At 49.4% G+C, this 27634-nt stretch overlaps 1 protein-coding gene across 18 annotated transcripts in view; it reads left to right on the top strand.

Annotated features, from left to right (window-relative positions):
* Positions 1–27634, top strand: part of PTPRF (protein tyrosine phosphatase receptor type F) — a 374388-nt gene that overhangs the window by 316452 nt on the left and 30302 nt on the right. For 10 of the 18 annotated variants that reach the window (XM_064719971.1, XM_064719970.1, XM_064719975.1 and 7 more), the window contains 9 exons: positions 4105–4131; positions 6351–6468; positions 8672–9250; positions 9879–9976; positions 15156–15409; positions 16155–16245; positions 19194–19406; positions 22446–22600; positions 25817–25932. In XM_064719971.1, coding sequence (XP_064576041.1) covers positions 4105–4131; positions 6351–6468; positions 8672–9250; positions 9879–9976; positions 15156–15409; positions 16155–16245; positions 19194–19406; positions 22446–22600; positions 25817–25932 — 1651 coding nt within the window. The remainder of the gene's footprint in view (positions 1–4104; positions 4132–6350; positions 6469–8671; positions 9251–9878; positions 9977–15155; positions 15410–16154; positions 16246–19193; positions 19407–22445; positions 22601–25816; positions 25933–27634) is intronic. The other 8 variants (XM_064719974.1, XM_064719979.1, XM_064719981.1 and 5 more) reach the window with 3 other exon arrangements.

Below are 27634 nucleotides of genomic sequence, written 5' to 3' on the forward strand. Positions count from 1 at the left end.
GATGGCCACAGTTCAGTACTCATAAACACTCACAAACATTTATACCGGTGCACAGGGAGAGAATTAAATGGATTGAAAGTCTTAGGGTCAGAGAAGAAAATCTCTGGACAGGTAGGCAGAGCCCCTCCTCCTGCCTAGCCAGGCTGTGTGCTGATTTGAGTAGGTATGTACTATCTGCTGCCTGCAGACAGTGTGAAGACACTGATACTAAAGCTGACTCATGATTTTTCCTTATTGAAGATGAGAAATGGAAAGAGAGTAAACGAAGATGAAAGGAAAAAGGCGAGGGAACGGAGCTGTTAGCTATGCAGATAATGTGGATTAGGAGCTTTCAAAACCGTTTGAGCGGAAAGGACTGAAACATCAGCAGAGACGTGGGGGCCCTGGACCTGGAGAGATCACATTTTATTTTACAGCCTCCTGCCTCGGCAGAGTAATCAGTTGTTAAGAAGGTCCTGTGATGGAGCTGAGGCCTCTCCCTCCCCTCTGTGGCTGTGCCTGTGACTGATTACCTCTGTCAGGATTCTGTGTGCCTTCCAGTCTAAGCTCTCACCTCCTACTGACAGCCTGATGGACAAGCTAATGTGACCCTACCCTGTGGAGGAGCAGCCAGGGTTGTGCGGCTGCAGAGCTGGATCAGGTACCTGCAGCTCCTCTTGCCTGGGCCGTGCCTGTCACGGCTCAGCCGGGTCCTGAGGTGGGCGATGGCAGAAGATTCATCTCTGTGCCCTGGGGCTTGCAAAAGGCACCAAGAGAGGGCTTTTGAAAGGAAACCAGAGCTGCATTCCACCACAGCTTCAAGTCCTCACCAGCTCTAGGGAGCAAGGGATACCAGGGCCAGGGGACACAAGCATTAAGCTTGACAGGGGCAGATGGGGGCCCACCTCATTTCCTTGGTCTCCAATCTCTGGGCAGCTGCTGGATGTTAGGAGGGGCAGTTGGCTTTAACCCCACCCTCCCTGCAGATCCAGCCTGCCCAAATAACTTTGCAGGACTAGCTCAGGACAGCTGGCTACACGGAGGTCAGGCTTTGTGGAGAAGAGTTTCCTGCCACCTTCTCCTCCTGCTGTGCAAACAGAGTCATGGCACAGGAGAGGTATGTGCTGCCCACAAGAAGGGCTGCAGGCTCACAGGAGGGTGGTGTGGTCTCTGCAGGCAGCCCTTCACCAACCAGCATGCAAACTAAGTGCACATCCCACCAGCTTGCTCGAGAAGAGCAGGAAGAAGAAATGGCAATCACTTCAAGCTATTGGATTGAGATCAAAGGAGAAAGCAGACTTCAATTCTCCCTGAGCAGTACCCACCCCAGGCACAACACAGGAATTTGCAGCCTCCCTTTTCCGTGGTGTGATAGTCAAGATCTTTCTCTAAATGTACTTGGAACATCTCATACGTATGTGCTTGTCTAGGTGGGATTCTGGTATGGAGCTGGGATGTTCTCTGCTTCCTAGGTGGAACAAAACTGTAAGGCATCATCCAAGAGGCACTTCAGTGAAGGACCAAGATGAAGTTCTGGTACCCTCAGACCCCTCTGCATCTCATTGACCAAGTAACTGAGTTTATGTCTGGAGTTCCACTGTTGCACCACAGTCACTGAAGGAGAGAGGAGAAGGATCTGCAGGAAAACCAGTATTGGCTTCCCATAGCTGGGACTGTTGAGGGCTTGAATCTGTCTTTTGCAAGAGCCTTGGTCAGGGAAAACAGCCATTCCCTGGTGAGACATGACTGTGCTGTGTTGAAGTGTAAAATGAAACATTAAAGCATTGCAGCTGCCATAAATACACACTGTTAGCTTTAGCACTTCCCAGAGCCATCCTGCCTCATGCACACAGCCCTCTCTCAGTTCTTTTTATGACTGCTCCTGGGCTTTTCAGATCAATTTGTCTTACTGACCAACCTTAAACAGTTAAGAAGCAATTGAGCTAGTTTAAGGAAGGAAATGTTTTGATCTGTAGATTAAATTTTTGTAATGAAACTGAATTTCTACCAAGGTATTTATGCAGGCCTGGCTTTTCACAGTCGTTACTCCAGCACAGATCTCAAGGCATTTCTTTGCACTCTGATCTAATCCAAGATTAAAGTCCACTGAAACATTAGAGCAAGCAGAGTTGGAACGTTAAACACTCCGTTTAAAATCCTAGGGCATGATAAACTCCCTGCTGTGGTGTGAGAGGCCTCCTGAGCCCAGCTCTGCTCTGTTGTTGTTGCAGTGAGGGGTCACATTCTGCTCCTGTAGCTATAGGGAGGCAGGCTGAGTGTTCCCAGCCACGTGGCTTCCACCCACCAGGGACATGCTTTTGTAGATGTGAGTACCAGGCCTGGGATCCTTCCTATGGCAGGACTTGTGCCAGCTTTTAGATAGCAGGGAGGAGTGTGTGGCTGCTGACCGAGGTATGGCCAGGCTGGCATGGGTGGGACATAAACAGCAATGGCTTGGGTTCAGCCAAGTGTGCAGCAGTGGAAATGGTACTGAGGGTGTGTGGAAAGAGAGCCTTTAGTGACCATAATACTTAGTGAGGGTCTTGGCTTTATATAAAATATGTAGGGGAAACTTGACCTCTCTGCTGAAATTTACTGTTAGGATGGTTTAGGGAATAATTGTACTGCAGTCTCATGGCACCTAATAAGTGAACTATAATAAAATCTTAGAGAAACATTTCTCCAACAGCTTCTTTTTTTTTTTAATTTAGAGAATAAAACAGCAAATATTTTGAAAGTATGCCCTGTATTTTACTGCTGAGGTGAGTACTATGCCACTGTGATAGGCTGCTGCCTTCGAAAGCCACCTCAAATAGCCTGAGTTCAAAAGGCAACTTGTATCTTTGATGCCTTTCAGTGCTTGTGTTACACTTGCAGCTTCCCAAACACTTCGCTGAGCTTCCCAGGGTCCCAAGGAAGTTGGTATCTGAGCAGTTTCACAGCTGGCAGGTCAGGCTCAGAAGCAAGGTTTGCCAGGTCTCACACTGTGAATCAGGGGCAATAATACCTATCTCCACTTTCATCTCTGTGCTTGAACCCATGGGCCGGTGCTTCCCCCAGGCAGATTTAGTAACGTGAGCTGTAACACATCACCTTGGCTGAGGGAGTTCTGTGTGATCTCTGCAAGCCTCCTTTGGAGCCCCAGCCACAAAGAGCACTGCTGTGGGCATGCGTGCCAGCAGCCAGGCTCTGCTGTCTCACCACCCAACGCAGCTTTGATGCCCTGCAACCCAAATCCAGCCAGAAGAGTTCAGAGCCTGTATTGAGCCTGGATGGCCAGGAATCCATGTGAGCTTTTGGTGGGGATTAGTTTGTGTAGAAGCTTTCCCTGCAGGGCTGCTGTTGCCAAATGAGTGTTTGCCATTTGGTGTTGTGTAATTGGGAGTGAGAAGCTGTTTCCTCAGTACATGTACAAGTTTGAACCTCTCTCCAAACCACACACCACTGTTGGAGAGGAGCAGCTTAGTGTAAGCTCTGTGTGAGATCTCAGCTTCTCTTGCACTGTTGATGGACAGATGGCACTTTTTGGTTTTCTGAAGTCCCCAGAGCATTTTGCAAATGATACAGGAAAAAGAAGCTCTAGAAATGCTGTATTGGTGCTTCCCTGCAGAGAGTGCCTCTGTTTTGTGTGTTGAAGTCTTTGGTTCTCAACAAGAGATGGTGACTGGAGGATCACTAGAACAGAAACTGGATATTAGGCAACAGAGCTGTTGTGAGTGACTTGTGAGGCAGCAGTCACCATCAGAGCCTGGTTGGGACAACCTGTCCCTTCTTGCTTCTGCTCGTGGAAGAGGCAGAAAAACGCAAACAAAGTCAGAAGGGGAAAGTACTGCAAAGTACAAAAAGTAAGGGGGGGGACTCTCCACCCGAGTGAGAAGGAAGCTCTTTGTGTGAATGATCTCAGACTCATTGCTCAGGCTAGCAGCATGTCAAAAATTGCTCTATGCCATTTCTTCCCTTGGCACAACCTGTGTCAAGTGACCCTCTGTGTATAAGTGTTGTAATTCCCCCAACCCAGTTCTGCTAACCCCTGCTGTTGTCGTCATTGTCATCCCTTTCCTACACGTTGCCCCTTAAAATTCTGTGTCTCCATTTTTCTCTCCTCCTTCCTTTCTCCCTCGTCAGTGGAGAGCTGAGGACTCCGTCGACCATGTAAGTACCACTTGTGTGAATTCCAGGTTGGAAGAGAGGGGTTTGGTAAATCGATTTGTGAATTTTGTAGACACAGTACTGTCAAAACACTCCTTTCACTCCCTTAATGAGGCTGGAGAGTCACATTGTGAAACCTTCCACAGGCAGCAAATCCAGAAAAAAATTGGCATTTAGATTGCTCCTAAATGCAGAAAAGCAATTGACATTTCCTATAATCTGTTTTTCCAGCTTGTTGCAGTGTTTTTAGGCAGGTTCAAGTGATCAACTCAGGAGACTCATCCTGCAGTAGTTGGCCCACCAAGTTATGTGGTAAAATTAGATACATAATCTTTAAACCACATTGATCATAGTCATGAGAAATAACCTACACCCTCAACCATGACCTTTGGTTGAAACACAGATAGTAATAAGAAGACAATCACATTTAAACAGTTAAATCGAATTTTTCCCCACATAATTCTGAGATATAAATTTTGAGGAACAAACTAGAAAATGACCTCTTTAGAGTCAGCAATTCAATTATGTGCCCTACTGTGAGCTTCCCCAGCACAATGCATTTCTCCTCCTGCTTTATGCGGAGCATTCTTGCTCGGAGTGGCTGTGTCATGACAGCACTGTGTTTGCATTATGCAATCAGACCTTCTTTCATCCATCCCTCGTCTCTCTCCCCTCCTCCCAGCTTGCTTGCTTCGCTCCCGGTGGCATGCTTCCGCGTGAGAACTTCTCTTTGCATGGGTTTGGGAGGAGTGAATTCTCCTGGGACGTTCAGAGTGTGCAGGTTTTGTGAGAGTGCTTCCCCCGGCTCCATTGGCCCCGGTGGGATGCGTGGCCGCTCACCCGCACACACCATCTGCTGCAGGGGCGGACTGGGGTCGGACTCTGGTTCACACGGTGATTTTGGCGGGGTTCTTGTTGGTGCTTGTTGATACTTCTCTGGGCTGGCTGGTTCTGCGATGGTAACGTGGTGATTTGGATGAGTAAGCCTGGGCAGGGAACCTGAACCAGCAGCACTGACTGGAAATCAGCAGGTTTAATAGCGTGGGTGTTTGTGCGAGTGAGTAATGGGAGAGTGGCTGCAACCACAGGCACCCCTGGTACCCCTCAGTCTGGCAAGGATCCCCTGGGCAGGGGTCAGACCCCTGGAGCAGCTTCTGACAGTGCCCATGCTGCCTGTTCTCCGCAGCTCAAACTTAACCCACTCCATCACTGCTCATTGCCGTGTCTGAAGGGGTAAATAACCAACATGGAGCCGCTGCCTCCTTTACAAAAGCTTCCCCAGCCCCTTCTCCAGCCTGCTCATCTCTTGCTCCCTGACCCAATGGGTTATTAGTGCTAATGGCCCAGACACTCCCACAGCACCACAGATGAACGCTGCTAAGGGGTACCTGCCCAAGCTGCTGGGAGCTGCTGAGCTCGCTGAGCTCACTCCTTCACAGGCCTGGCCAGCCAGGCTTGGCACCAGTCACATTGCTGCTGGAGGCCAGGAGGGAGGAGCGGTGCTCCTCTCTTTGATCTCAAATTGAAGTGTGGAGCCATGCCCTCCTCCTGCCCAGAGGAAGCCAGAGCTTGCAAGGATGCACCCTGTGAGTCCGGCCCCTCCCAGACCTCCCACGATGGAGGTTTTCCCTCCAGGTCTTGCCAGGGCCTTGCACTGACCTATCCCATCCCTGCAGCCCAGTGCCTGGCAAGGAGGGTGAGCACAGTGCTTAGAGCTGCAGGTGCTCCCTGCCCGGGGCCCCCACCCCTGCACTGCCTCCCTGTGCTCCCCACGGCTCTGCTGCAAGACACAACTTTAAAAACCCTGGAATTATCCCCCAAGAGATTCTCACAGCCAGGTGAACTGACTTTTGCTCTGGTTCACAGCTCCACCATCCTCTTACTTAGCTTTCACACAGGACCAGATCTGGATCAGATCTCCCTCTTGGCAGAAGCCGTGGGAGAGCAGAGCTGCTGACATGGTTTGCTGGTGGGTCCCTGGAAAGGCCAAGTGTTAAAGCCAGGGGTCGAAATGAGGCACATGAGTGTTGGAGTGGCAGCAGTTGTTTGCTGGCTCTGTGCAACATGTGTGTTTGAGCACGATGCATGAGTGTGAGCCAGGAAGTGTTGTCAGTGTGTTGCTGTTGGAGACACTGACCCTGGTGCCTTCCTTTGGCTCACTCCAGTAACAAGGATTTACTCTTCTCGTTTGCCTCCTCTCTGCCTCGTGAATGTGCTCCCAGGAGACAGTCATTGGAGGCCTGCTGCCAGAAACCACCTACTCCGTCACAGTTGCTGCCTACACCACCAAAGGAGATGGTGCCCGCAGCAAGCCCAAAGTCATCACCACCACAGGGGCAGGTGAGTGTGAGGAGCAGTGTCACAGCCTCGTGGGGTGGTGGTAAAACCTCCCAAGAGGTGCGTGGGGAGCATGGCCAAGGCCAGGAGGAAGCAAGAGGGGTGGAGATGCTGCAGAGGTACAAACTCTTGTGATCTCTAGCCCGTGCTTAACAGACTTTGCCACTGGATCACCTGAGCAAACTGCAGCAAACAGATGGAGATACTCTACCAGGGCTGGTGAGAGAACATTGAAACTCATGGGTCTGAGCTCATCTGCATAGTCCAGAGACCTGGGAAGAGGAAGCCTGAAAGTCCAGGCTCTCCCTCAGCTTTGGAATCCTGGCCTGTCCTCACCGTGTTCCTTTAGGCAAGTGCCATTTCTTGCTTCCTGTGGTGACTGCAGTGCTGCCTGGAAGGGCCCCTGGCACAGCGGGCTCCTAAGAGGGGCTTCTCAGCTCCTCTCTGCCATTGATACTGCTTACATGGCTGAGCCTGGCTGCTCCTAGAGCCATGGTAAAACCTGGAATGCCACAGAAGTGCTGCAGACACAACTTCTAGGTCCTGGTGATCCCAGCCGGTTTGGTTCTGCTGTCTCAGTAGGTCATACCTGCGCCTGGAGCTGGAGCACCCAGGAGTCATCTGGCCCTTCCCTCCAGGTGTGGTCAAGCTTGCCTTTGGCAGTGGTGCCAATTAGTTGACACTGTCTTGTCCACTCACTAGCTGTCCTGCAGCCAGTAATCCTGCTGCTTCCTCACAGCAGCCATGGGAACAGCATTTACCGGTTGTTATTATGGGAATGCAGCTTGTGCAAACCGAGAGCGTTTGTTCCTGGTGCTTTTAAACAAGGAACAGCTTGCTGTCTCCTCAGCACTGCATATGGGGAGCTCCAGAGGTAGTTTCCACTGTCACAATCTCAAATGCTGTCTCCCTGGTGCCTTGCCATGATGTATTTTCTGTTCATCAAATTGCTACAGCTGTCCTATAAACAGGAAGAGCTTCCTAAACATCCCAGTGTTGTACTGTAAATCACAGTGGATCTTCCCATGTTATGATGCACATTTTAAGGTTAATATTTGGAATCAGCTTTGAAAATACTGTGTCCCTTAATACTAGCTGCTGTTAGACGTTGTATTATGAGTGCAAGGAGGATGGCACTGGCAATGGCAATGTAATTAGATGTCTTAGATACCTATAAAACCGCTCTCAGGACCTTTGTACAGGCTCCACTGTGGGCATGACCTCACAGGGGAGCGTTGGTGTCGCCCTCTGATGGCAGAAAGTGGGCATCATTCTGGCAAATTCAGTTTTCTCTCGTGCTCGATGTGGGCTCACACATTTCAAAAATCTGCAAGGATATTTAACTAGGTTTGGCTGCAATCCCTTTTCTTTTTTTTTTTCTTCTTTTTTTCATATCTATGGCCCCATGCCTTTGATTCTGAGTATCTTCCCAATCAGTTGATTTGTTTACAAATCTGAGCTGATGTGAAGACGCATCCTTTTTTTAACTGAAGGAGATCAAGGTATTAAACCATCAATTTAAAGCCATCATTTCCTAACCAGTGACGGCGACACCCCTTGACTTGTGCAGCATAAGCAGAAATCCTGTGGAACGCTTGTGTTCACCTCTCCCATCAACACTGACATCACGAATCTGCTTCTCAACCAAACCAAAATATATTCTGATGGCAAACAGCCCACCCAGCTCTGCTCGCTGCCTCTGCAGATGGTAAAACTGCAAGGTTTCAGGATGAAATTTGTCTGCCTCCAGACAGACCAGGGCGCTGGAATCGGGCTTCGGGGTGTCTTGTGGTGCAGTGCCTCAGGGCCAGCATGGCCTGGTACTGTGCACTGGCTGCAGTGTCTGAAGACCACTGATTGGGAGGATGGGATTCAGATCTTCTCTGAGATAAATATGATGCTTTGAGGTACCTTAAACATTTCCTGTAAGAGGGGATGAATTTTGGGGCTGGATATGGCTGAATTTATTTCCGGTTTAAGTGGCAGCGCATGGGAAAATGGCAACCAAGAGCTGGCTGGCTCCAGCTTCCCTCGCCACCGGATTAGGGTCAGTCTGCCTCTATCCCTGTGAGTTGTCTGTCATCCTCTTCACCCTGTTGTCTGAACTTTCCCACTTTCCTCACTCCTCACGGACTGAGCAGCACGGAAGCGGTCCTTCCTTCCCTCCTCCCAGGCTATAGATGGTCATTGTGTGTTTATGTTGCAGTCCCGGGGAAGCCCACCATGATGATTAGCACGACAGCCATGAACACAGCCCTCATCCAGTGGCACCCACCCAAGGAGATGGTAGGGGAGCTGCTGGGTTACCGGCTGCAGTACAGACGTCTGGATGAGGAAAAAATGAACACAATAGACTTCGGGAAGAGAGACCATCACTACACAGTGACCAACCTGCACAAGGGGGCCACGTACCTCTTCAAGCTGTCTGCCAAGAACAGAGCTGGCCCAGGAGAGGAGTTTGAGAAGGAGATCACAACTGCCGAAGATGTGCCGAGCGGCTTCCCGCAGAACCTGCGTGTGGTGGGTCTCACCACATCCACCACAGAAGTTGCCTGGGACCCCCCGGTCTTGGCAGAAAGGAACGGCAAGATCGTCAACTACACAGTGGTATACAGGGACATAAATAGCCAGCAGGACCTGGCTAACATCACCAAGGACACGAGTATCACTTTGACAAATTTGAAACCTGATACCACTTACGACATCAAAGTGAGGGCCCGCACCAATAAGGGGGCTGGGCCACTCAGCCCCAGCATCCAGTCCCGGACCATGCCTGTAGAGCAAGGTAAGTGCCCCTCTAACAAACCCCAGCAGGAAGCTCTGCCTCCAGGACAGGGACCTTTGCTTTGGTTCATGAGGCTTCGCTCCCTTCTGCTCTGACTGGTGTGATCAGGTACTGTGTGGCTTCCCAGTCTAAAACTATTTCAATGAGGGAAAGCTCAGCAAAGATTTTCTAGAGTTGCCATTTGGGGGGAGAGGGGCGTTGGTGGTACCTTCATTGCATCCACAGGGACACTTGGATGTTTTATCTGTACATGAAAGGCTCTTGCTTGAACTGGAGCAGGTGGCTGAGTAGGATCATCTGCAGATCCAGTACCTGAGTTACCCTGCTGTTGATCATGACAAAGGGCCAAGGGAGTGTGAGTGGAGTGGGGATAGAGAAAGGCTGCAGCTCAGCCTACAACTTCCTTTGTGTGATGCTGAAAAGTGTAATCAAAAAGCAGAACTCCTCCAGAGACTGTAGATTTGGTAAAAGGCTGCTGCTCTCTTCTCCTCATTTCTTACTTCTCTGCTGTAGCTGAACTCTTTGACCTCTGCTGCTGAGTTAGACAAAGAGATTTGGAGTCAAGCTGCCGCCTGGCTCCCTCCTGACTTGGCTTTGCAGTGCTCAAATACCTTGTTTTTCATTCCAGTGTTTGCTAAGAACTTCCGTGTCAATGCCGTCATGAAAACATCTGTGTTGCTGAGCTGGGAAGTGCCTGACTCCTATAAATCTGCAGTGCCTTTTAAGGTAAGGGTGGGATTTGGAGGGCAGGGAGCTCCATGTAGTAGTGAGCAGGACAGTGAATAGCAGCATCAGCTGGGTCCTGTTGGTCAGGCTCACCATTGTAGTTCCATGATGGTGGTCACACAAGCTTGTCCATGGAGCTGAGGTGTGAAAAGTTATAAATTTGATTTAATCACAAGAAATTAGCAGCTAGTGAATAAAACTAACTCCTTTTACAAGTCCTGTCTCAAACATCCCTATCACCTTCAGGAGTTACTTCAGAGTATCATTATCTCAGGGAGTGAAGGGAAGAAGCATCATCAAACTTCCTGAAGGTCTTGAAGTGTGAGCAGCACAAAATGAGTCAGTACAGAGAGAACTCTGCAGGAATGCTGCTCTGTTTTCACCAGTACAGTTCAGGATGTGGTGTCATCCAGCAGACTGCAGACAACACTGATGACCCTGCCTTCCTGCTCTTGTCTGACCCCCAGTACTTGTCACTTATGTGGGTAAAAGACTGGAGTGTGTAGATCTCAGTGCAGTTTCTCTCCTTTAAGAAACAAGACCAACATGTCACATCATTGAAGATAACCTTCCCAGTTTCAGCACCAATCTGCTGCCTCTGCAAAGGTGCTGGGGCAGAAGCAGTGTGACTTCTCTTTCTCCTTGCCCCCTGCCATGTGTGCCTGAAGTGCAAATACAAGGCCTGCATGAGCTGGGGGGGATCCATGGCCAGGGGAATGAGGGGAAATCTTGAACTGCATGCACATCAAAGTGTGTGAGTACCTCCCCTTCCTTGTTACTAACTCTCCTTGTTTAAACCCTGAAGCTGAATTACCTTGATCAATAGCAGGCACTTGTTAACATACAGTTTAGCTGAAGCAGACAAGGCTTTTGTGAAGACCTTGTGGTATTCAAAGCTCTCCCAGATGTAGGGCGCATTAGGATCAGTGTTCAGATGTCTGGCTGCAAGGAACTTCACAGAGCCTGTTACTTGGCACTGTGCTGCAGAGCCAGTGTGCTGCATTTTGCCTTGTCTCATGGCCCAAAGCCCACACTGCTGTCTGACAGTGTAGTGCTGGAGAGGGACACTGTGACCCTGGGAGCATTCCTACCACACAGGGATGGGAGTGGCTGGAGCCAGGGATGTAATGCTGATGCCCTGTCTGTCTCCTCTCCTGGCTGCATAGCTGTGATTGCTATCACAAGGTGACTCAGGGGCTGCCCCTGCTGTGGGTTGACCCTCAGGTGAAATGGGAGATGGCATTAGCCACTTGTTAGCTAAGAGCAGTCATGCAAACCAGAGTGTTCGAAGGATATTTCTCTAATAGTGCCTTCTTTTTATGAATATTCCCAGACTTGCAGGCACACGTGAGTCAAGGCCAGGAGCTGAGGGTCAGCTCTAACTCGTTGATTGTGCCAGTTGAAAGAAATCCTTAACCTTCAGGATTCTGTGTTTTTATAAACAAGGTTCACCTCTCTCCTCCAATTCAGGCACATGGGAGGCTGAGGCCAGAGCCTAATACTGTAACTAGCACAGCAGATAAATCTCCATGGGAACAATTAGTATTATCTACACTTGATAAACAGTCTCATGCTAAATCTATGTCCCAAAGGGTGTCATATTCTACTTTAACAGATTTAATTAAAGTAGATATTGTTCCGACAATGAATAGTGAGGCGCAGGCAGGACTGATGCTTTTTTTATTAGAGAATGAACTGAGACCTTAAGATTTTTCATTGCTGCCAAATCAATAATGAAGTTTTGAGATCTCTTTGGGGAATTTTCACAGCTTCTTCTGGTCCAAGAGATAAATTCCTTGTAAAATGTTGCCCAGCAGTTGTGGTGGAGCAGAGTCACTATTCCTTTTTTTTATTCCACCTGCAGAAGGCTGTTCTGGAGCTTTCTTGGAAAGTGCAAGATAGATACAACCTTCTCCTTGGGGAAAGGGCATTTTCCTGAGATACATTCTTCAACTTAAGTGTGGGACAGAGGATATATTGGTTAAAGGCAGCATTACAAGGTATTTTAGAAATGGGCAGAAGGAACAGTGCCTTTTGAAAATTATAATGATCTAGGTTTGGAAATAACCCCTGAGGATGCTGGGCTGTGCTTTCTCACAGTGTGTCCCATAGAATGTAGTAATTACTCCTGCCTGCAAATACTCCAGCCTTGTCTACTTTTCCATCGAGTTGTTATCTTTCCCAGTGTTGCACACTATGTGTCTTTTCATCTTTTAGTTCAATACATTCTGTACTGCCTTGAAATCAAATATGAGAACTTCAGCAGTGACATTTGGACCCACCTAGCTTTGCAAATCTTCTCCTCTAGGTAGGAGCAGCAGAGATGACATTTTACAGCAATCTGTGGGCTAGTCAGCACTGTTTGGCAGTTCAGAGCCCTTGGGCCAGATTTGCTGCTGACTCTGGTAGTTACCAGTGGGCCATGATGCAACCTCTAAATAGCATTCCTGCCTGACCTGCCAGGCATCTTCCAGCTGCACATGGATGACTGTCTCTGAGCCCTTACAATGGTGTAAGGTTTACGTAGAGGCCTTAACTAATGGTGCATAACATCTGAGAAGACAATGTGTTGTGGCAAGTAAAGGGACGTGAAACTGCTGCAGCAGCTGTGAAAAGGAGGGATGGCAGAGAATGCTTCAGGAAAGCATTGCAAATGCCAATTTCACTGTCTTTGGATGCAAACTCCTGTGCATGGCAATAAAAATCATCATCTGGTGTTAGCACTTAGATTCAGAGGCTGTGTCTTTGCCAGTTACAGTGCAGAGCAGGCAGGGAAACTCAGAACTGAAATGCTTACCATCTCTTCTGCCTCCTCTTGCTCTAGGAAAATGGCTCTGTCCCCAGCACATGCTCATGTGCAGGCAGTTGGTGGGTGTCTTCCCTAGAGCACACTGAGAAGCAGTTGGTGATGCCTTTATTAGGGAAGAATTCGTAATGAGAAATCTTATCCAAGAGGCAGCAGAACTCTGTGGGCTTATCATCCTTTCAGCATAACTTTTAATGTTGGAAGTTTGATTTTGTTCAAATCTGTGTGGGAGCACATGAAAGAGAGGTCTTGCTGCTTCCCAGAACATGCCCTGGCTTACAGGCACCTGGTGTATCCAGACCTGTACTGTTGCAGTGTCACTGGAAGGGGTGGTGCTGGTCCAGACAGCAAAGCTGCTAAGATGATTTGAGGTCGAGTAGTCCTGTCTTTGGTGTACAGACTTCTGTGTCAGAGCAACTACATATCTGATTCCAGTGCTGCAAGAAGCATTTCTTCATTTTGATTTTTCACTCATTTTAGCACTCAGCTGATGCACGTCTTTGGAGAAAGGAATTAAAACCTGGGAGAAAATACTATCAAGAGGAGTCACAACAGAAAACAATTCTCTGGCTGTTCTACTATGCCACCTTTGACAGCCTTTCTCATATGTGGAGCAGCAGCAGGGCCTTTGTCCCTGCACACCTGTTACTTTAGTTACTTGGTGCTTACTTTCACAGTCCATTCCTGAAAACTGAAGCACGTCAACAAATGAGATTGACTGCATCTCTTCTCCATAGCTGCCTTCTCTCTGCTGCTGTTTCCTGTTAGGAGTCTTTTCTCAAGAGCAAAAAAGCTGGAGCTCTTTTCCTATCCTGATCTCCATGCAAAGTGACATGGAGAGGATTGAAGCATGCTGTGGGTGTTGCTGTTTGGATAACACAAAAGCTGAGCTGCAAATTCTAGGCCTAGCCAGGTCCTTGTGCTCCGCTGTCCTTCAGATCTCTTTCCAGGACCTCTCTTTTCCTTCCAGCTCCAACACTGAACATTAGAGCAGTGCTAATCAGCTGCCCTTGTCCTAGAATGCTGGCAGCTTTCTGTAGAGTTCAGCCACCTGCTGAAAAGGGGACTTGAAGGAAGGTTTGGTCCCCCCCTTGCTGCTGGCATCAGCCTGAATGGCGGGCTCAGCTGGTGAAAAATTATTTCAAGTAATTAATCTTCCACAGAGCTGTCTTCTCTCTCTTTCAAGGCCACTGTTGAAACAAGCACATTTTACCATGGGGTCTCTGCCTGTAACACCTAGTAACTGGCATGGTTTAACATGCTCCAGCTCTACCATTGCCAGGCTTTGGCATGCTGTCTCTGCACCACTGTCAGAAATCCAGCACTCCCCTGCCATGCTGGGCAGTCACCTGGTGCAAAGAAACGTGCTGGTTTTTCACACCTGGGACACAACCTGTGGCTTCTCTAGCTGTGTACACCCCATTGGTCTCTGTCTCTGGGAACTGTGGGAGTTCTTGCTTTGCAGAGGCAGCACCCAGGGTTTTGGGGTAAGGAGTTGTTCCAGCAGGATCAGGATTAAGGTTCCCAGTGCAGATGGGCTGCTGGGTGCAGCTAATCCAGCAGTGCCCATGGCTGCTGTGCCCGGGGGGAGGTGGGGGTCCTGCATATCTGCAACGGGGCATTGAGGAATGTTGCTAGCTGAGGGGTCCACAGGGGGAGGCTGTGTGTGGGGGCTGCCCCCAGCCAGCAGCAGCTCTGCCCTGCCCTGCCCACAGCCCTCACTGCAGGCACGGCGGGGAAGAGCAGCTCCGACCTCCTGCCCACGGCTGTGGCGCCAGCATCTGTTGCCATGGCGACAGGGTGTCACACCTGCAGAGCCGCCATCCTGGGTACCAATTTGTGAGCCCTGTGCCGGATTTGTCAGATCATTGGTGAGGCGTGTAACCCCCCGGTCACCTTGCTGGGAGGGGGATGATCTGCCTGAAGCATTCAACCAGGCATCAGCTGGCAGACATGGGAGTGACACCAATTTAAAGCAGACAGGATTTTACACCACAAGCCTCATGAGACAGGAAACAAAGATCCATTCATTTCCACATGGGGGCAAGGCACAGCCATCTGGATTCCTCCCCCAGGTAGGTGCTAAAAGCAGTGCATGTGGCACCACCGGCCTCACTGCTGGCCTGGCCACCCAGGCTGAGATGACCCCTCTGTGCACCATCACTGCGAGGCACAGGGACCACAGCTCACCCACCCTCTGCTGGGGGTTGCTCTTCTTTAGCTAAAGATTTATGGCTGTTTACAAAGCGTACAGTAGCCAAACCACCTGAGGGAGGGCCCAGAGCCAGACTGTCATCTCTAGCGCTGCTATTTTCAGTGTGAGTTTGCAGCAGCAGCTGTCAGCTGCATGAACATGTCCTTTTCCTGTTTCAGATTCTCTACAATAGCCAGAGTGTGGAGGTGGATGGCCACTCGATGAAGAAGCTCATAAGTGACCTCCAGCCAGACACAGACTATTCCTTTGTGCTAATGAACCGTGGGAGCAGTGCAGGGGGGCTCCAGCACCTCGTCTCAATCCGCACTGCTCCTGATGTCCTGCAAAGCAAACCCATCGCCACAAACAAGTACATACAGGAAGGAAAATTCACACTAACTCTTCCCAAAGTGCAGACCACTGTGCCAGTTCGGTAGGTGCCATTCCTGGGAGGAGAAGGCAGGGTGGGGGGCTAGGGGTGGGGAGAGAAAGGCAGGGCAGACCTCTGCCAACATGTGGATTTTGTAACCTGGGAGTGAATTTCCAAGCAGGCTGTGGTACAGAGGCAGGCATTTACCCACATTATGGATCATGGTCTTGGCTTTTTCTGAACAAATATTGATGTGTAATAAAATTAAGACAATTCTCTGACAGTTTGCCCTCACCCTGGTGGGTATATTCCAGATGCTACCGGCAAAAATACAGTTGAGGATCAGGAGGGACTTTCTCTGACACTGTATAATATCCTTTAAATAAATAATGCCTAAAGCCTCAAGGAGATTAAAAAAGCGAGTTTGTGGAAGTCTTATTCGTTACTGTGGTATCCTTGAGCTGAAGCACAATTTCCCCAGGGTTCTTGCTACAATCCGATTATATAAATGTCCTTCTCACAGCTCCTACACCACCCTCTGGAACCCAGTCTGTAGATCTTCATTATCCTAATGAGTGGTAATGGCAGTATTCTCTTCTCTGGTGCAGCTGGAAACCAGCCTTTTCCTTACTGAGCTCTTCTGCTGTTCAAAGGCCAGGGAAGGGAGTAGGTCATCCTTGAGTCATATGGCACACATTATTTGGTGACCTGCCAGATGGTCAGGGACACCACTGGGAGATCTGCCAGTGGTCAGGGAGCCTGAGATGGTTCAGGGTCCAGTGTTTACACTTCCTTCCTTCCTTCCCAGGTGGTACTACATCGTGGTTGTGCCAGCAGACCAGAGCACCAGCACCCTGACTGCTCGGTGGCGGACGCCTGATGAGATGGAGCTGGACCAGGTAGGAGCCTGCAGCAGTCGCTGTGCTGGAAGTGGTTCCCAAAGAGCCCAGCACACTTTGCCCAGGCCTCCTGGCAGCAGCAAGGATGCCATAACACAGGTGCAGGCTGCACATCAGGTATAGGGGCTGTGGGATGGGTGCCCCCTCAGCCTTTTTTCCTGACACTACGTAGGAAGGAGGCTGGAGTCAAGCTAAGGAGGAGCCACCTCCCAGAATGTGCCCCCTTAGGAGACTGCACTTGAGTGTCTCAGAGCTCTGGTCAGATCCTGTTACAGGTTGTACAGTCCTTGCAGCCTTTTTTGGATGAAATGACCATGCTGATATTTAAAACAAGCTAGAAGAGAAAACTATTGGTTTCAGTTTATTAAGCTTTTTTTCTCAGGAGGCTTTTCCCTCTCTGGACAGGACCTAAGCCTGCAGTGTAGATAAAGAGTTCATTCTTGTATCTAACAAAACCCACAAAGCTCCCTTCACACCTGCTTGTTAAAGGCTTTGGGCTTTCACCAGCCATTACCCCAAGATGCAGCTTGTGCTGTGCCAGGAGTGCTCTGACACCCAAGGCATGGAGCATGTGCAGGTGTCAGGGGACTCCCACACAAGGGCTTTGTGGGCTCTTTCTTCCCCACACACACCACCACCCCCAAAGTGTAAAGGAAAAATTCCAAGAAGTCACACACAGAAAGATCCATTGAGATAACAATGAGATGCAAGCTTGAAGCACTCAGAAATGACAAACACCCAGAAGCTGCAAGTCAGCCCTTGGCTTTATTTACATGACCACACAGTCATTCTTGTGAGGTTCCAGCTCCACAGTTGTATTTGTGGTTCTGTTCTGCAAGTGAAGCACAGCTGTGTGATGGAGAACCATCACCCTGCATATTTTCATTGCAGAAGTTTTCCAGCATCACAGATGCCACAAGGAAAAGAGGACCAGCATGAGGAAGGTTGCCTTGGTTTTCAGCTTTAGGTGGTTGAAAGCTATGGCAAGAAATAGTTTCTGTCTCTGTCTTACCCAGCCTCAGGCGAATTATTTAAGCCAAAATTTTCATTAGCAGCCAGTGTCTTGCATATGTGATGTTTTTGAGTGCTCAGTTTGAGATGCTGGAGCTCTCATTTGCAAAGCCTAAGCATCCTCAGCTGCAGAGAAAGTCAATAGGAGCTGGATATAGTCAGTGCTATAAAGAAAATACTAAGTTTTCTCAAAAAACAAAACAAGCTGATGTCTTTTCAATTTGACATTCAAATTTAGTGGATTTTTTTTACATTAATGTTTCAGTATTTCTGTTCTTCATCTGTAAAATTGGGATAATCACTTTTATCTTGACTCATATGGGTGTTTGGAAGATAAGATCATTAATGTTTGTGAAGAGCTTGTAATAGTATAGTGATCAGCACCATAGAAAAGCCCATGAGGAAATTATTAATTTTGTCTTCAGAGCTGGATTTGAATAGTAAGCAATAAACAAGGCCTCAGGCTGCATAATGCAAAGAAGAAAACAAAATGTGGAATATCTGCTCTTTGATTAAGCACTGTCTGTCCTGTGTATTGAACAAAGCAGGACCTACAGAAAAGATAGTCTGTGACTCTGCAGTCAGGGGTGCAGCACAATGCATGTACATAAGACAGCTGAATTAATTTTGCACAGGCAGTATTAATTTTCTAATTTTTCAGGATCTGAACTTTGCAGGCCTAGCAGTTTTCTGATGCAGTCTTTTGCTGTGCATTACATGTATAAGTGACAGAAGCCTCCAGCAACCTTAACCACAATTAGAGCTCTGTGGTTTTGTGTACATGCACATAGAGCTGCACATTCTGCTCCAAAGAGCTCAGCTGTAATCTCAGCCAGATTCAAGAGATGGGTGTAGGAAGCAAATTCCACACTCCAAAAACTATCTTTCTGCTTTTTCCCCTTGGGATTACAGTGACATTTGTGAAACTAAGATTTCTCCAGCCTCTTTTTTATTTCTTTTTTTTTTTTTTTCTGGTGATACTGTAATGACAAGGTACAGTTTTCCTAAATTGCTTCTATGTGAGTTCTGAAAGAGGACAAGGATGGACTATCAAGGGGAAAGAGTAAGGAGCTTCTTACCCAGCTTCTCCTCCTCAGGGGGAGTAAGTCCAGCTCAACAGTGTGACTTTGTGTGCACATCACCATCCCTAACCCTCTGGTGTTCCCCATCTGCTCTGACAATGTTGCCTTGATAAATTTCTGTGAGAAATGTATTTCATCCCTCCTTCTTCCCTTTGAATTAGAATTTCTCTTCCAAACTCAATGTTCATTTTTATGAATTGGAAAAAAAGATCTTTAACAATTTGAGAGTCATTCTTAGCAGTGCAATTGGATTTTTGTGCGTTGTATCCTTTTTCATTAACTTGTGGCTATGAAATTTGCCATTTTTACTCTGAACATTGAATGGAATCTGTTACCATTCTGTGTGGTTTAAACAAAGCTCTGCCTGCAGCACAGCAGCAGGTGAGATACAGGGGCACTAGCAGAAGGAAAAGACACAGCAAATGTCACTTTTTCCCTGAACATTACCATCAGCTGCAATTCACATCCAGTGTCTGTAGAGAGTGTGAGTTGCTGTCCAGACCAATAATTAGGCCACAGAACATGGCTTGGTTCTACCACACCCCATTGGGATACATGACTCAGGGGGACAGTCACAGCCAAGCTGTCTCAGCCCTATCAGCTTCCCAGGACTCAGGACACTTCCAAAGCTGAGATCCTAGTGGAGGTTCTTGCAGTGAGGTTCTGTGACAGATGGCCCAGCAGTGCCTAAATGGATAATCCTTGCCTCTGGCTCCTTAGTACCACCAGATACAAACCAAACCCAGTTACCTTCTCCTCCTTCCCTTCACCCTGCCGAGTGCCTCACCAGGGAGGTGGCAGTGTGAGGTGGTGCCATGCTGTCCGCAGCAGTGATGGCGCTTTGTCTGTCCCCAGCTGCTGGAGGCCATCAGCCAGGGGAGCCAGAGCAGGCGGCAGCGGCGCCAGGCAGACAGACTGAAGCCCTACATTGCTGCTCAAGTGGATGTGCTGCCTGAGACCTTCACCCTGGGGGATGAGAAGAACTACAAAGGTTTCTACAACAAGCCTCTGTCCCAGGACCTGAGCTATCGCTGCTTCGTGCTGGCCTCGCTGGAGGATGGGGACACGGTAAGGACCTTCTGGGGACACAACACAGCCTGTCCTGGCAGAGCTGAGCTGGGCTCAATGCAGGCAGGGAGGATGGGGACACGGTAAGGACCTTCTGGGGACACAACACAGCCTGTCCTGGCAGAGCTGGGCCGGGCTTGGTGCAGGCAGGGTGAGCAATTGCTGCAAGGCAGGATGACAGCATTTTCTGTGAAGGAAGGAGGGAGGCTGCATGGCTGGCCTGAAGGAGCGGAGGCAGCCGTGGGAATTGACTTGATAAATGGTGTTTTTGGAGGGAAATGGCACCGTGTGCTCCGCATAACAGATGAGTGTGGAGGGACAGTGTCAACACACACGCTCTGCACAAGCTCAGTTCTGGCTTGCAGGCTGTGCTCACAGGCTTGGCACATGGTTGGGATGGGTTCTCATTCTGCTTTGGTTCAAGTGTCTGCAGAAAACAGTCCACAAAATCCTACCCTGCACAGTGACTGCAGTGAACAGGGTGTTCTCCCTGCAAACCTGCCCTCGCAGGCGCCTCTCTGCCCAGAATTTCACTTTGAGACGACACCTGGAGAAGCAAACCTGTTTCCCATCACAGTGGATTATCAGCAGGGCAAAGGTGCAGAGTTCCCTGCTGTGCGGGGATTCCTGCTCCTGCACGTCTCCCTGCTGGAAAGCAGCAGCACACAGGGCCTGGGCAAGGGAGGGGCTGATGCAGGAGCATCAGCAAGGAGCAGTTCTGCAAGAGCTGGACATCAGTGTCCAGCTGTAAACACAGGGCAGGAGTGGTGGTGGCAGCAGTAGCAGCAGCCAGTGTGTAAATAATGGAAATTACAGAGAAGTGCCAAATCCTTTGGTTGGATTCCAAGCTGTGGCTTCCTTCCTCAGCCTCAGTTGCTTGTAATGGCTAATTAGGGCTGGTCAGGTTCTTCATTACTCATCCAGCTCACGTGTTTTAGTGGCAAGATGGGCACACTGGTGAGGGAAGAAGAGTCACAGATTAACAACAAGGTAAGGCAGAGGCCTTGAGATGACAATCCTGACAATCCCTTGCAAGAAGAGGTGACCTTAACTAGTTGATCCCAACTATAATCATCATCTCCTCACTAGCATAGACCTGCCACAGCCCTCTATTAAGCCAGCAGCCAGCAGCAGAGCTCCTACAAACCTCCTATATTCCCTGCTCCTACAGTCCACCTTTCTGCATCCCCTGCTGCATCACATTCCCTTTCATTTGGAGCATGAGGCACTGTCCAAGGCTGTGCCCTGTCTCCCCCACCCAGCTCCTCTGAAATTGCTTCCTCTCTTAAGTGTCAGCAGGAGAGCATAACATTGCCCTTCTTCAAAAGCAGAGGGAATGTGATTGAAACACTGTCTCTGGGAGCAGGGGCACCTGCACCTCTGAGTCTGCCTTTGGAAATGCCACTGAGATAACAGTCCTTCTGATCTCTCCTGCATCTGACTTCCCTTGGAAGGCAATGCCTCCAGAGTGTGTCTGAAAAAAGTATGAATCTGCTTCTTACACAAAGCTTTGGAGATGGTCAGACCTTGCTGCACACTTGTGTGTGCTCCTTCCCTCCCCCACCAATGCACCTGGACCTTCCTGGGCAGTCCCAGGCAAAGCCTTTTTGCTCCCACACAGAGCAGCCCCTTGCCCAGGAAAGGAGAGTCCCAGGCTCTCCTGTCTGTGCCATGCTCAGAGCTGTAGCTGGCTCCCTGCCCTGTTGTTTGAGCTGGACTCAGGGGTGTAGGGACAGTCTGATGGGTTGCAGTGGTCCTGTGCAGGCATCCTCTAAGAACAGCATTGAACCAGGAGCTGGCAGCTATTTCAGCTTTTGAAACAGGCTCTTGTGGGGCTGAAAGGTTTCACAAAGTGGCAACCACCCCCCACACTTCTTTCCAGAGAGTGGCACCTCTGCTGATAAGTCTGAGGAGAGCAGCTGGGATGCTGAACTAGTGCGTGCTGCCAGAAGGATGTCCCAGATAAGAGCATCTTCTGTACTCCACACATGTTTGAAACCAGCCTGGCTGGGATCAAGGGCACCTGTGAGAGTAGATCAAGATGTGCATTTGTGTGACAGCAGCAGGCTTGATTCTTCCTTTTTTTCTCCTCACATATGTGAAGACATGAAGTGCACGTTTAAACTCCAGCCTTAAAGCAGGAGATTTATAGATCCACGGGCACCTCTTCTGTGACCAAAACTCTCTATGGCAGGAGCAGAGCTTTCTAACTCCTTAATGCCTGGCAGCAGGTGCTGCTCAAAAGCCACAGGCACGGAACTGATATAGCTCTGGCTCTCTCTAATAGGTGGAAAGGATTTGTTTTTGCAGCATTTAACCCTTCTGACCCAGCAGCTCTGCGCTGTGAGGATGCAACACAGCTCTGTAGGCCTTAGAAACAGCAGCAGAACAGCAGGTGTGGTGTCATTTTTCTACAGGAAGGGTTTGGGTCTCTGCTGATTCTGTCTAGCTGGTGGGGCTGGAAAGCTGTCCCTTCAGGTTATAAATCACTGGGCTGCCACATTGCAGAAGGGAAAGGAAACTGTGCGAATGAGCCTTTTTCTAAGGTCTGTTTATCAAAGACATCAGGTAGAAAATGTTCCTGTCATTTCATTCCTTTAAGAAAACCCGCCTCACCCAGCAGGGGTTTTCCTAATATAACTCTATCCTGAAGAGATGTGTTGATATCAGCACAGCAGGTATTGTAAACCACTTAGGAATCATCAGCCAGCCTCATTGTGCAATTCTTTGGGATTCAGAAGCTTGCGATTTGGCTCCAAGAAAGTCCAGGGCTGGCAAGGGGCTCTTAGCTGGGCTTCTTGAATTTTGCACCTCCAGGTCGGGTTTGTCAGCCTTTAAGTTGCTGGCACTGGAATGTTTCACAGCAGCAGAATTGCTGGCACCCAGAATGTGTCAGGGCAGGCAGAAACTGTTGCCACAGTGTGACCATTCTCTGCTAGCCAGCAGCAAGGGGAAACCTCAGCATTTCAGGGATGTAGCTGCTGCTTTAGCATTAACGGATGCTTGCTTTTCTCTCCCTCTCCTGCCTGTGGTGTTCAGAAGAGATATGCAGCCAGCCCCTACTCGGATGAGATCGTGATGGAAGTGGCATCAGCGAAGCAGCAGGATGAGCCAGAGATGCTGTGGGTGATGGGACCCGTCCTGGCTGTGATATTGATCATCATCATTGTCATTGCCATCCTTCTCTTCAAAAGGTGAGATCCAGTCTGGGACATGGCAGTTATGGCAGGAGCACTAGAGGTGCTGGCACCTTCAGGGCCTTCCTTGTAACCTCCAGGTACAGACCTTCAGGGCCTTCCTTGTAACCTCCAGGTACAGGGAGCTCTGACAGACAGTCCTTGGTGCCATGGGGAGGAGGAAGGTCTCTACCTGGCACAGCAGAAGGCTCCTTTGTAAGAGAGCAGAAGGGCTGGGTCTGCAGAAGGGAGTTAACACCAGCCCCAGGACACAGCTGCTGTGGGCTCTGGAGGCATATGAACAGTGGGACAGAAGAGAGCAGCTTTGTCCCTAAAGCCGGTCTGACTGCTCTCTCATCACAACTTGGATTGGCAGCCTTGGGAACTTCTCTGGTCCTGTCTCTCTGTAGAAATTGCCTGCTTGATCTGTGGGAGCTGCCCTCCCTCCTGTGAATTTTGGCTGAAGAGCATGACCTTGGTGGTGAGAGCAGGGTATGGATGCGCCAGGCTGAAATCAGAGTGGAGCTTTCTTAGGGCCTCTCAGTCCTGACTGCTGGATCAGGACCACCCTCACACTGTGCTCCTGTGGGAGCAGACACCTCCTCCTGCCTGTCAGAGCAGTCCTGCTCCAGCTGTAACTGCAGCATGTGATGATTGTTCATCCTCTGGAGGAGCCATGGGTTGCATTTGCATGTGTTCATGTAGCCTGTTCAATTACAGTAGGTCATTCTCTATCAGCTCAGCTCTGAGGTTCTGCTCCTCCTGGGCTCTCTATTTACATATATCTCTCTAGCTGGGGAAGGGAGCTGCCTTTGTTGTCTGATTAAATGGAGCTGTGCTGTGCATGTGCAGTCAGTGCCTTTCTGTGTCAGTGATCATCTCCTTTCTTCTGTTCCTGCTTTTCCCTGGATCTAGTAAGCAAGAAAGGTATGAATCCATTTTATGTTTTTGTTTTCCTAAAATTTCAAGTCTATTTCCCTTTTTAAAAATCCAGCCTGAAGCTACTAAGGGGCATCTTTGTTTTTGGGAGTGTGGAGCATGCCAGCCTTAGGAGTTTACAAAGACTTTGTTTCCTCAAAGGTATCAGCGGCCTAGCAGTTGCCAGCCTCTCACAGCTCTCAGGGAGAAGTTCCAACATAAAGACTTCCCAGACTGCTTTTGCAATTAAATTAAAAATCAAAAACCCCCAACAATAACAGCAGTTATAGGGGCTCCTTTGTTTTCTCAGTCACTTCAGACTGAGAGCTGTTCCCTCAAGAATGCATGTGCATTCCTGCAGTCTCTAATGAGGAAGCTTTGAGGGAATACTGGACAACTGTAAGAAACAGCATGTTTGCTTGTCTTTAATGAGAGAAAATGACCCCAGAGGGGATTTCTGTGCCAGAGCCCCATAGAAGGTATTCCCACCTTGCCTTAGCTTTGCCTTGTCCCAGAGTCGTGTGGGTGCACCAGGAAGCTCTGGCCTGCAGTGCCCAGAGCTGGCACCCGTGTCCCTGCTGCATCCCCACCCATGGGAGAGCAGCATGTCCTCTTCAGCACCACCCATGTGCCCAGAGTGATGCTGTGGTTTGGCTGTCCAGCCTGTCTGAGGAGGCATTTTCTCCCAAAGATAGCTGTGTGTAAAATTCACAGTGCCCAGTCTGTAATGGGAATGAATTGAAGCTGAGCAGCAGTGGGTAGCTTGGGATCTGCAGGATGGTTTAGAAGTTTCCCTGACTGGGCTAATGAGGCAGAGATAAAGTTTAATTATGTTCTGTGCCCATTCCCCAAAAAAGATGGCCCAGTTTGCTTGAGGACTGGTACAGAGCAGCTCATTGCACATCCTGCTGTGCTCCTGATAGGAGGTTTATTTGTTGGCTGTGTATTCTCCATTCTTTCTGTCAATGCCCTCAGTCCTTCAGCTCTTTTGTCTTGGTCCGGGCAGCTGGAAGGCTTCTGAGATGTTGAGATGCCTCAGAGTAGGGTGAGACTCACAAGCTGGTTCTCTCCAATGAACAGCTCCAGTGTTTGCTGCAGCCTCAGGCTGCAGATGGAGCTCACAGGCTGGGCCACACAAGGAACACACGCAGGTTTCACTCGTGATTGATGCACCGTGTCTTCTCTAAGTGCCTCTCATTAGTGGCAGCCCAGCATGCCCAGCCTCTGATGGAAGTGAAAGTGCCCTGTGCCTGTGAGAGCATTTGGGATCATGCATGGTTCAGGGTCGTTATTATCCAGGGATGCAGCTGCCTTTGTGCAGAACCTGGCAGCCCTTCAGTGTGCTTCCAGGGGCCTCACAAGGAGGACCAAAGCACAGACTGATTGTTGCCATTTGCAGGCTGGTAAATGTGCTAGCGTTTGTGTACAGCAGCAGTGCTGCAGCTCCCTCTCTTCCAGGAAACATCAGGTCAGCAGAGGGGTTCAGGCAAAATCCATCTGGGGACTGCAGCCAAAAGACAAAGTCTCTGTGTATTCCTGCATGCTCAGGCTGTTGGCCAGGTGCCAGGGTCAGCACAGGCTCAGATGAGAGAACTGTGTGCTGCTCCTGCCCAACACCCTCCTGCAGCCCTTGGGTATACCCACCATATTTGTAATCGAGAGCTAGAAGTGGGACCTAGAGATTCGCCAGAAACTCTTCTTGCAGTATTATATTTTCCTTAATATTCACTTGTCCACTTTTTGATTGGATCTGTCCCTGCTTTGCCTGTGAATTCCAGTAAGAGCCTGAGGCGGTGGCATCGCTTTAGGCATAAATATAGCATGAAGAGACAACATTGTATTTTATTGTTCCATTAATACACGCCTTGGGTGCCTTCAACCATTCAAGACATGTATTAATGGCCCAATAAAACACACCCTGAAGAGCCTTTACACTATTATATTACAGCATTCTATATTTAAATATTTCTAATACTTGAAAAAAAATTTTATTATATCCTTCCACTACAGGAAATAGTTCCTATAGACAGTAAGAGAAAGCAGTATTTTGCATCTATCTGCATTTTCTGTAATAAATACTGTGCAGAATACCACATTTCAAAACTGCCTCACTGATCAAACATCTGACATTGCTTATATATAATCTTTCCTGTTTCATAGATGGGAAATTGGAGGCACAGAAGATGATATGACTTACCCAGAGCCCCAGGGTGCTCCTGACTGTCTGGGACACAGGCACCCAGACCCCTTCCTAGGGTGATTCATGCCAGTCTCTGCCAGCACTCACCTGCTTGTCTCTGCCCTCTCTGTCCACAGGAAAAGGGCACATTCCCCCTCTTCCAAGGATGAGCACTCCATCGGCCTGAAGGACTCACTCTTGGCCCACTCATCTGACCCAGTTGAGATGAGGCGGCTCAACTACCAGACTCCAGGTAAGGAGCAGCCCATCCCCTTGAATCCTGCTTCCTCTGGTTCCCCTTCTCCATGTCCCCATCCCAGAGGCAGAGTGCAGTCCTTCCCACCCTCCAGGAGATCCACACCTTCTCAGTCACAGTGACACAGAGTGGGCTTTAGACCAAGGATGTCCAAGTATCTCCTCTCTGGGTTGCAAATCCTCCTCCCTGGGCCTGTCACTGCAGGCCCGTGAGGCTGGGGAACCTGGATGGGGCTGGTCTGTTGTGTGGTGTGTGTCAGACACGGTGTGGAGCTCATTACACTTGTCCTGAGCTGGGAGGAGCCTCCATGCAGTTGGGAGTGTCCACACCTGAGCTTCAGTGCTGAGCACAACTGGTGCGGTGTTGGCCACAGGGGCTGCATCTGGGGCAGTCAGGAGGTACACAGAGCTCTTACACTGCTGAGGGTGCCCCAGCAGCATCATTCTGGGATCTTTGGTGTGCTGACTCTCCTGCTCTGCTCAGCTAAGGGTCAGGACAAGAGCTCCCTGCAGACTACAGTGCTCTGCAGCCAGTGCTGTGGCCCACTGAAGGACTCTGCTGATCATGGTGGTCTCAGTGCAGAGGATGTTAGTTCAGTAAAAGCCATTCTCTGCATGCTGCTTTCACTGGTCTGGGATGCCTCAGGCTGTAGCTTTGCCAGCTCATGGAGGCAGCTGTACTTCACACTGCAGAAAGGTCTTGTGCTGCTGCTTTGTGTCTGCACGTCTCTGATGGCACCGCAAGCACAGTACCTGTCATTGTAGTGATCAGAGACAGGCTCTGCCCTGACTCGTTCAGAGCCTTTCAGAGAGTCCAAGTCCTAGATGAACTGAGGGAGCACTTGGGCTTTTGTGTTGGAGGGAGCAGTTCAGCAGCAAATGAGGCACATACAGTTCTGTTCTAACTTGCAGCTCCTCCTGGTCTCTAACCTACTTTCCTTTTCCTCCTGCTGCTCATTCATCTAAGAGCTTTCATCTAATAGGAGAGTTTTGAAGAGGCCATTTCCTGATGTAAAACTGCTGTGTCTGGCAGGGGGGGCAAGAACAGCCTTTCCTGTTGCCACTCACAGCAGTCTGGCTCACATCTGGGGTGAGCTACACCAGCACATCTTTTTCTGTGCCAGGGCAGCTGTCAGGGGTCTGTAGTTAGTGCATCTCCCAGGCAGAACCAGTGGCAGATGTCACGTGTGGGCAGCAGCAGAGCTGGCACATTAATTGGTCACAGCACACACAGGATGATGTCACAGCATGGGAAGAAAATGCTGTGGGGAGCAGGGAAGGCATGTGTGCCAGAGGAAGAACATCTCAACAGGCAGATCACCAGGAGCAGCACTAGGGAGGGGGTCACACACAGTCAGCAGCAGCATGCAGCTTCTTGAGGAGAAGCACAGTGTTAAACAGGGACAGCTGTGCATGGGGACAGGCCTCTGTGACATGTCTCCATGTGGGTACAAAAGCCATCTTTGCTGTCTGCTTGTGGTTTGCATTGTGTGAAGAATTGTGACAAGTCGGGCTTGCTCCCATCATCAGAGAGGTCAGGGTGTTTGCATCAAGGGTGTCCCTTGCTAGACCTGTAGCAAGGTTCAAAAGCTGCCATCAGAGAGACAGGGTGCCAGGAAATTTCCTTTTCCTGTCTGTGAGTGAGGATAAGCCAAAGATGCTGCTCATTTGTTAAGTTTGCAGAGCTCTCTGGAGAGACA

This window comes from Zonotrichia leucophrys, chromosome 8, assembly GCF_028769735.1.
Source record: "Zonotrichia leucophrys gambelii isolate GWCS_2022_RI chromosome 8, RI_Zleu_2.0, whole genome shotgun sequence".
NCBI classification, from domain to species: Eukaryota; Metazoa; Chordata; class Aves; order Passeriformes; family Passerellidae; genus Zonotrichia; species Zonotrichia leucophrys.